Source organism: Protobothrops mucrosquamatus, unplaced genomic scaffold (genome assembly GCF_001527695.2).
Source record: "Protobothrops mucrosquamatus isolate PMUCROS unplaced genomic scaffold, P.Mucros_1.0 scaffold863, whole genome shotgun sequence".
NCBI classification, from domain to species: Eukaryota; Metazoa; Chordata; class Lepidosauria; order Squamata; family Viperidae; genus Protobothrops; species Protobothrops mucrosquamatus.
This window is the reverse complement of record NW_015387118.1, coordinates 477,624-487,380: the sequence shown is the minus strand read 5'-3', so window position 1 is coordinate 487,380 and position 9,757 is coordinate 477,624. Positions and strand designations below refer to the sequence as shown.

Sequence of the window (9,757 nt, the reverse complement as noted above, 5' to 3'; positions counted from 1 at the left end):
AGACAGTGTCGGCTGGCGACCCCCAGGGCAAGGGCCTTCTCTGTCGGAGCACCCACCCTCTGGAACGAGCTGCCCCCAGAGATCCGGGTTATTCCGGATCTCCCCTCCTTCCGCCGCGCCCTTAAGACCTGGTTGTTCCAGCGGGCAGGACTGGCCTAGGGGTATTTTAAATTGGTTTTAGCCAAATTTTAGTAGAAGCAGCCGATTATATATTTATTTTTAATGATTTTTTAAAACTTCTATTGTATTGTATTAAATTGTTTTAAACTGGCTGTAAGCCGCCCTGAGTCCTACGGGAGAAGGGCGGGGTATAAATTTAATAAAATGAAATGAAAAATGAAAAATGAAAAATTTCAAAGCTCTTTTAGAATTTGGAAATGTTGCTCTCTAGAATATTTTGAAAGCTATCAAACTCTTTTTCTTTGCCACAAGCAGTGGTATAAAACCTTAAAAATAATTAGTATGGAATCTTAATTCAAATGTTTCTTCAGCCTAAGAAAGAAAAGTAGGAAATGCGTACATTTTAGAGTTAAAAAAAAGAAACCAATTTGGTTTAGTGGTGAAACCATGGGGTTAGAAGCCAGCAGACCATGAGTTCTAGTCCCACCTTAGGCTGGGTGACTTTGTGCCAGACTCTCTTGCTCTCCGCCCAACCCATCTGACAGGGTGGGGAAAATAGGAACAGGAAGGTATGTTCCTCGCCTTGGGTTATTTATAAAAATAATAAAGGCAGAATATAATTTAAATAAAGAAACATTTGAAGACTATTTGACCCTGATTTCTTGAAATGTAATGTCTTAGCAATGTAGGGTATGTAATACAAATGGACGGAATTGTCAAACTGTTGGCAAAGCAGACCAGGACGGCTTTCGAGATGCTGATTTTATACTGTATGTTAGTGCTCTGACTACTGAAAGATGTGGCCAAGAAAACATCATCGCATATGCGGCATATTGTCAGCTAGAAGCAGATATGGACAGGTAATCTCCAAGCTAACTTTAACTAATTTGATGAAATGTTCTGAAAATACTTATTTGCCATCCAGGCCAGGGTTTGATCAGATTTCTCCAAGGGCAAGTATAGTGAGTGATCTGTCATTAGGTGTCACAACTAGTTTTCACAACTGGCTCTTTTTTCTAAAGTCATTGTTTCCTAATCTCAGAAAGTTTGGCTCAGGAGGTGGACTGTGGGGAGCTACAGACCTCAAGTATTTCCAGTGAAGATTTATCTGCATGCATTCTGTTTTAAGCAGTGAGAGAGGGAAGGGTGGGCGATGTAGCCAAAGAGTCAGAAAGACATAAAATACTCTACCACACTCACTTCTTCCCTGCTGATCTTCAGTTGATAATGCATTGTTCTGTGATTACACTGCAGGAAAGGTCACACAGAACTTCAGTGAAGAGAACAGCAGGAAACAGGATTCCAAGTGAGTCCTGCTGGCTGAGTTTTTCCCATGTTAGAATAATAGGAGAATGATATCTAAACGGCTTACATAGGAAGCCACATTTTATAGTTTAATGCCACAGAGATTCCCCTTGTGGTGCCCCGGGGGAGGGGGAAGGGGAGTTGGCCTGCAGAGTCTCCCATGCTTCCTATCTTTCATGCTTCCTACCCCAAGGTGTGTTTTTTTAACAAAAAAAACAAACATTTTAACAAAAAGGTAGACCAATTTTTATTCCTCAGAATCTGCTGGCCCTGTATACATAATAGTTGGCTGCAACACAGTCTTTGTTTAGAAATATGCTTATCTGCCTAGAAAAGACAAAAGTGATAAGGAGTATCCTGCAAGGTGAGGCTGTATTCTGGTAGCACTATATATCCCACAAACTCAATTTACTTATGGTAACTCTGTTACAAAAGTAACTATATCATGTCAATATTTAAAGACTCCCCCAGACCAAAACGTTTGAGGCCCAGTGATAGAATTGTGGTCTTATGCTTGGACTTCCCCTCTATCTTCATTGAGTTGCTATGGGAAAAATAAATCAGAAACGAATGTGTGAAAACTATTTAAAGCTTCTTGAGGAAATACATGATATTAACACATTAATTATTAAAGATCTGGAGTCTGGAGAGAGAAATGTTTTACCTAAGAGTTGTCATCTCAGGACCATAGGCTGTGTCCCTAGCTGAGAAAATCCTAAATATTCTGTATGGCCTGTGTCGCTGGTTATATGACTAGTATTGAGTTTTTTCTCAGCACGGTAAAAAGTGAGTATCTCAAGTGAGCTTAAGGGAAAAAATGGATATTTGATAGGAAAGTCCATAGATAAATCTATACAGGTACTCTAGTTGTCCATGCATAAGAGAGAACATTTTTCCCTTTTCTGAGTTTACATCCGACAGATTTAATGTTTGCACGAGAAAAGGTTAGTACAGGGACATTTTTGTATATAAGACATTTGTTGTTGTTAATTGCGAAGTCATGTCCGACCCATCGTGACCCCATGGACAACGTTCCTCCAGGCCTTCCTGTCCTCTACCATCTTCTGGAGTCCATTTAAGTTCACGCCTACTGCTTCAGTGACTCCATCCAGCCACCTCATTCTCTGTCATCCCCTTCTTCTATTGCCCTCAATCTTTCCCAGCATTAGGCTCTTCTCCAGTGAGTCCTTCCTTCTCATTAGACATTTGTAGGCTATGATAATACAAAGAATTTACATGTAATAATGAAGCTTAACATTTTTAATTTCCTCATTTGGTATAACGTATCACCATTTTTCCAGACCAATTGCAGGATATGCTAATCTGTGTCCAAACATGATTTCAACTCAACCACAGGAGTTTATTGGCATGTTGTCTACAGTGAAACATGAAATCATTCATGCTTTGGTAAGAGCTGGAATTTGATGCTATGTTTTTTTAAAATCCTACAAAGAAAAATTTCTAAAAAAAATTATAAGCATTTGTACTAGGGCTCAAAAAACCTATAAAATATTCAAGATCACAATCTTTAGATCTCTATAGCAGGCACAATATTAAAAGATGAGGAAGAAGAAAAGATGGTAGTAGTTCACCAGAGGAAAGGGATGCAAATCAAGACTGTTTATAAACATTTAAGCTTCAATATTGTTAGTATTTTTGGTCCTCTCCAATTCCCTAACTTGTCTTTATACCTTTTCTCATTCACTGTTTTTTTCAATGTCTTATCTTTGAGATTGGCTAAATAAGGCATTGCCCTAATACTTGCTTTGGAATTAGTCATATTATCTTCATGCTGTACTATGCTAGAATTTATGCGATGGTTATGTTTTTGTGAATATTTCATATACAGGTAATCCTTAATTAATGACTACCCTGTTTAGTGACTATTCAAAGTTACAACAATGCTGAAAACATAAATTTATGACTGATCCTCACACTTATGACTGCTGCAGTGTTATAAGTCATGCAATCGCTATTTTCATGCTTCAAAGCCAGCTTCCAACCAACAGAGGCAATAAAGAAGCTGTCAGCAAAGTTGCAAATTGCAGTCATGTGAAGTTCTCATTTAATGACTACCGATGATTCATTTAATGACAGTGCCAAAAATTGGATTTTAAATTTAGTGCAGTCATGTGATGTCTTGTTTAATAGTCATGTTGTTAGTGATGCTATTAGCGATTCCAATTGAGGGCTACCTTGATGTGGAGTTGTATCTTTCTTCCTCTTTTCCTAGCAATTTTCTATCAATTGTGGTGGGTTAAATAAACATAACGTAAACTACTTTTGGGGTTCTATTTAAGGGTTTCTCCGCTGGACTTTTTGCATTTTATCGTGATGATGATGGAAATCCTTTGACTCCTAGATATGCAAATGGATTGCCACTATTTAATGAAAGGTATATACTGATCTTTGCAATTTTTACAAAACTGATTTCACTGAATAGTACTTGTGGGTATGATTAAAATAGTTCTTATGCAAACAGCATAATTACTTCCTAGTTTTCAGTGGTAATTGCATTGGAAGTCAGTTGTCTTGAAGATACAATAGCTACTTTACTTATATATTCAATAGTTGAGACTCAGCTTATTGATTATATTAAGAACTGATCCTGGTTCCCAGTTGTAACAACTGAATTGTCTTCCTTTCAGCCTTGGTGTGTATCAGTGGAGTGATAAAGTTATACGTAAAGCAGTAAGATTATGGGATGTGCGGGATAATAACATTTTGCCTCATAATGTATTCCTTTTGGTAACTCCTAAGGTAGTTGTAAGTATTATTTTTATTTTCTTTCACAAAAATCTGATCTGGTTGTTTAGACCCTTAGTGGCAAATAATGGTGGGAGCCATGTTCAACATGTTAAGATTCAGCCCTGCTACTCAATCTCTGACAAAAATGTTTCCTCATATTGTCAGTTTACTCCCCAAATCAGTTTAGCTTGCAGACCAATTCCTGTGAAGTTAGTGGGTCCTCTGACTGACAAGAGAAGATAAACCAGGAAATATACCTATAGTTGCATATTCTCCAAACTCCAATGCCCTTCAAATACTGCCACAGGATGTGAAACAACATTAATGCCTCAATATTCTGCCCCCCTCAATTTTCTAAAGCAGAACAAGCAAATTTATCAGTCTTTTAGGTATTGCTAATTTCGTTCAACTACTATCCCTTATCGTACTCTGCTGCCTGGGGCTCCTGGGAGTTAAATTCAGTAATATCTAAATTGCCACACACTGTTATGTCTGAAAATGGTTCTGGGAAAATTCTTCTACTTCCAATGCTGGGTACCACACTATTGCTTCTTTTTCCACTTTATGGGGAATTCTTGAAGGCTCCAATTGTGTTTAAATTATTAAAATATTTGTGTTTTTTCCCATTCTCTGTAATATGTAATGATTTAAAAAAATTGAATCATTGCTAGTGTTCCATAATAATGTACTGCAGGGGTTGAGGTTGCATGATCTGTCACAGAAGTACATACCCTTTTGCTGGTTTCCATGTGCTATTAATTTTAAATGAAAGTTCTTGACTTCACTGAAGTATGACAGCATCTTAGGGTTCTCTCATTAAAAATCTTTGCTGGATAAAGTAACATTTTATATATCATGTAAACTTTATGTGTAAAATGAAGTAGGTGTTATTTTGAAATAAATAATATTGAGATTTGTCTAACACCTTTCTAAAGAGGGAAGCAAGAAAACACTTTGACTGTCCAAATTTAGAAGGAATGGAACTGGAAAATCAAGGTGGCATAGGTACAGAGCTTAATCACTGGGAGAAACGGTTATTAGAGGTTAGTAATCAATTAATATATAGATATACATAGGATTGTTCCAATACGAAATTTAGCCTGTGGAATCTCAACTGGTTTTGTCTTTAGCAAGTAGTAATAGAGAAACTCAAGGATGTTTAGAATGATTTTTTTATTGATCAATACAGCCAAAGTGAATACAGGGAGAAATCATTAGCTAAAAACTAAAAGCCACCAGAGAATATATTGTACTCTTTTCCTACATACCTGAACTTATTTAATTTCTTTATTTTGAAGGTTGTAGAGAAGAGTTCTATATTAGACTGTAAATAATACAAAATTGATTGTTTAGTATGTGAAGGAAAGATGCAGATATCTTTCTCAAGATACCACACCAGGAATGAAAGTTCATTTATATTTTATAATTATAAGAAGCATTCATGGTAGCAATTACAGTAAATTTAGATTCTCCATTCTTCTATAGTCTATTGTTCTATTTCTTATTATAAGAAAATAATTATGAATGTAATTTACAGATAGCTTCCTGACATCCCAAGAGCAACTCCTAATTTCACTGTGATTGTTAAAGTAATGAAATATGTTTCACTGTTGGCAAAAAATAGTTTGCTTCCTGCAAAATGCAGGCTATTTCTCTGTTTGCTTTACTGCGGCTAACTATTATTGATGTTGGTTAATTCCAGAATGAAGCAATGACTGGATCACAAACACAGAACAGGGTCTTCTCCCGGATTACTCTGGCATTAATGGAAGACACTGGGTAAAAAAGATACATTGTAGTTATACAATATTACTTAAACAATAGCGTAGTGCAGCGGTTCTCAACCTATGGGTCGTGACCCCATTTGGGGTCGATCGACCATTTCACGGGGGTCGCCAAGCAAGGCTGTCCGCCATTTTTTCCCCCTTTTCTGGCGGGTGCCTTACCTCCCTTGAGCTGGGCCAGCTGGTGGTCGGCCTGCTCCGTCTCTGCTGCTTGCAGCTACGCCTCGGCTGGCGCAGGGGGCGGAACCACGCATGCACGGCGCTCCCGGGCAGGGAAAGTCCTCGACTTACGACCGGTTGGGTAGTCCTCGACTTACGACCGGTTTAGTCCTCGACTTACGACCGGTTGGGGGTCGCGGCATTAAAAAGGTTGAGAACCACTGGCGTAGTGCTTTCTAAATTACTTCCGAAGTGTTGCAGAGCCCTAGTAAGTAGAAGATAGCAGAAGTGGGCAGTAGAAGATACTTCCTAACAGGCCATGGATTTCCCTGCACTGTTGGAAATGCATAAAAAGACATGGAGGAGAATAGCAGCGGCTGGTGGATAGATGCCGAGTCAGATAGAGTTAAACGGTGTTTAGGGTGGATTTTGTGCTGTCTGTTACAACACATTCCCAATGGTTTATAGCAGCAACCTTTCCAGCTCAGCAGACCATGCAACTTCATGCACACACACGCTCACCCATCAATTCCCCGGCCTGTTCTGAACGGGCTGCAGCCCGGCACCCAGCCACAGACCAGGGGTTGGCGACTCCTGGTTTATAGCTCAAAAAACCAGACAAATTAATGTTTGTCATTTGTTTATTAGAGTATATATTACTGAATAAGCTTAAGCATTGGGAAGGAGGGCCAGGAGTCTTTACAACCTAATAATCCCTAAGATTATTCACTCTTTGATTCTTTGTTGTTAATAGTTCAGAAAGTTGGACTCTAAAGAACCATTTCCATTTCCACTTGCTATTTTTGCAGCTGGTATCAAGCCAATTATAGTATGGCAGAAAAACTAGAATGGGGCCGAGGAAAAGGCTGCGACTTTGTGATGAAAAGCTGCAAGTTTTGGATCAATCAGCAACGGAGAAAGTAAGAATAATACATGTGCGCTGCATGTTCAGTGATGGCTCTGAAATTGTCCTCACACATTAACTATTGTGAATAATAAGTAGTGTTTATTAACACACCGAAGCATGCATATATATATATATATATATAACATGTTAACTGCTGTTCTGTTTTTAATCTTAAGAAAAGAACCAGTAGCCCCATATTGTGACACTCTGAGAAGTAATCCATTACAATTAACATGCAGGCAGGACCAAAGAGCAGTAGCAGTGTGCAATTTACAGAAGTTCTCTCAGCAGTTGCCTCAGGAATATCAGGTATGTTATATGACACATGAAACAAAAGCATGTCTCATTCTTCTGAATTAATAACCTTATTCAGAAGCAGTGTTAAACCAAAGGCTGTATTCCCTCAATGCGCTATGCCAGGGTTTATGTATTAGGTAATAGGTACTTTGGTTTTAGCATTGCCTCATGTCCTGCAAAGGCTTAAAGCATTCCTAGTGCCCTTTCATATACTTACGTATAGTTGCACTGATTCTGTCAAGTGGGGAAGGGTTAGGAGGCAAGATAGATGCTTTAAGGTTCTTAAAGACTTAAGATAACCATTTTGCCTCTTTAAACTACCTAAATCCCCCAAATAGGAAATAAAACATCCTAGAGAGATACCTTGTTGCTTGAAAAAGCAGGAAGAAAAAAGATAATAGTAAGTCGTAAGATGATCATAACCTTCCTCTGTTATAAACTATATTGATTAGGTTTAAACAGTGTGAAAAGCCATGCATCCTCATTCAACATGTTTGTGTGAATCCAGGTTTAATATTATAAGGACATCCTTTGTCTTCTAATAATAATTATGATGGCATCTTTTATCTTCCCCATCCCTGCCTCTTGGCTACTCTTTTCAGCATAGCAAAAAAAAAAAGGGTTTAGATTTAGATCAGTGTTTTTTTTAATGAATCCAATTTACTTCTTTTGAACTTAAAAGGAACTGAAATCTGCATGATTACACTTGAAGGAAAACAGCTCAATTGGCAATGAAGTTAAATGAAATGCATTTTTTTTAAAATACTAAGTTCTTTTAAAAGATGACAAAGAGAAAAAATCCAAAAAATGAATCATAGTGAATAAAGTAAAAGTTTACAAGCATCATAATATTGAGTTAAACATTTCCATGTTTTTCTTTTTCTTTTTCTCCCCATTCAATCATATCCGATTCTAAGAAGCTGCCTAAATAAGTCCCTGAAATTTTCTTGGCCAGGATTTTCAAAAGGGTTTGTCACGGCCGCCTTGTTAGGCCTGAAAGAGAGAGGGGCTGGCTCGCGTTTGCCCAGCTGGCTTTGTGCCGAAGGCAAGACTAGAAGTCATTGTCTCCCAGTTTTCTAGCCTGGTGTCTTAACCTCTCCACCAAACGTATCTCATTAATTAGCTTTTAATCTTATCAAAGCTAAACTGCATCTAAATAGAAGTTAATCATATCTAAAGGTCAGCCAGCTGTGGAAGCATTCTTGTAGCTTCAACAGCAATAGAGGGAGGTAAGGTAGGAACTACCAAGCGTGATTAGAATTATATTTGTATACAGCATTGGCTGAATTCTCACAGTGTGCTAAACCATATTGCGCCTTGTTAGGTTTGACTTATCCTGTGAAAGGAATCCACTTCTTCATTCTTGTTCAACAAACCCTAACTAAACAATACATGCTTTAATGGAATATGTGACCATGAAATCAGGGATAGGTAGCTCAGATTCTCATACTTTTGGAGGGCTCTGGCAGGTCATTGGGTGACACAATAATATTACTGGAAGAGGTAGAAATATTTCTCCCCCCCCCCCATTTATTATGTTGTTATAAATCTTAGTACAGTGATGGTGAACCTTTTAGAGACCGAGTGCCCCAAAACTGGCCCCGCCCCTGCCCCGTCCCCCACCCCACCTGCCTGCAGGGCTACTCACCGCCTCCAGGGCCCACTGCAGATCGTCCAGGCAGCCCAGCAGCGCCATGGCCATGCCCTCTGCCCGCGCCCCGCAGCAGCAACTGTGTGGGATGGGGCATGAGGGCAGAGTCTTGTCTACGCTGCCTGGCTGCCATGTCCTTGGCTGCACTGCTCCGTGTGGGCTACACTCGGGGGTGACTCTCCTCCAGGGGGGCTGCTGGTGAGGAGAGGGTCGCGGGGCGAGGCAAGGCTGGGGCAATGGCACGTGTGCCCACAGAGAGGGCTCCGAGTGCCGCCTCTATCACCCGTGCCATAGATTCGCCACCACTGTCTTAGTACATTATGTTGTTTAAAGTTAATAATCTATTATTTAGATAGCTTTTAATAATAATTGAGAAAGGAATTTTTTATCAATATTACAATTTAGATTTCAATATTACGTACTTAATTTGGGCCAATTTTAAGGGTTTAAAGTAAAAAAATGGAATAGGGAACCTTTATTTCAAACCTTATTCCACTTTAGCTTTAGGAAACACTTTAAAATTGGATATTTTGCATTTCAGCAGTCAAGTCTCTGTGCTCTGGGGCTATTTATAATCCATAAGTCTTAGGTTGCACATCCCTGCCAGAGGGAAAACACAGACGTAATAGCCTTGCTAAAACAATTATTGCTGAAATTAGCATAGTTGTAGATGTATTTCACAATAAGCAGGCATACAGTTACAGACTGGGCAAACTGAACAGGAGCACCGTACAGTATTGTAAAATCATACCTCACTGTACTACTGTATATAAATTTAATGTTATA

General features: G+C 38.9%; 1 protein-coding gene across 1 annotated transcript in view; it reads left to right on the top strand.

The window, feature by feature from the left end:
* The window catches only part of LMLN (leishmanolysin like peptidase), a 16,524-nt gene that overhangs the window by 3,817 nt on the left and 2,950 nt on the right, over window positions 1-9,757 (top strand). The window contains exons 6-13 of the mRNA XM_015819148.2: window positions 802-980; window positions 2,727-2,832; window positions 3,726-3,820; window positions 4,074-4,191; window positions 5,109-5,216; window positions 5,876-5,952; window positions 6,926-7,036; window positions 7,200-7,332. Coding sequence (XP_015674634.1) covers window positions 802-980; window positions 2,727-2,832; window positions 3,726-3,820; window positions 4,074-4,191; window positions 5,109-5,216; window positions 5,876-5,952; window positions 6,926-7,036; window positions 7,200-7,332 — 927 coding nt within the window. The remainder of the gene's footprint in view (window positions 1-801; window positions 981-2,726; window positions 2,833-3,725; window positions 3,821-4,073; window positions 4,192-5,108; window positions 5,217-5,875; window positions 5,953-6,925; window positions 7,037-7,199; window positions 7,333-9,757) is intronic.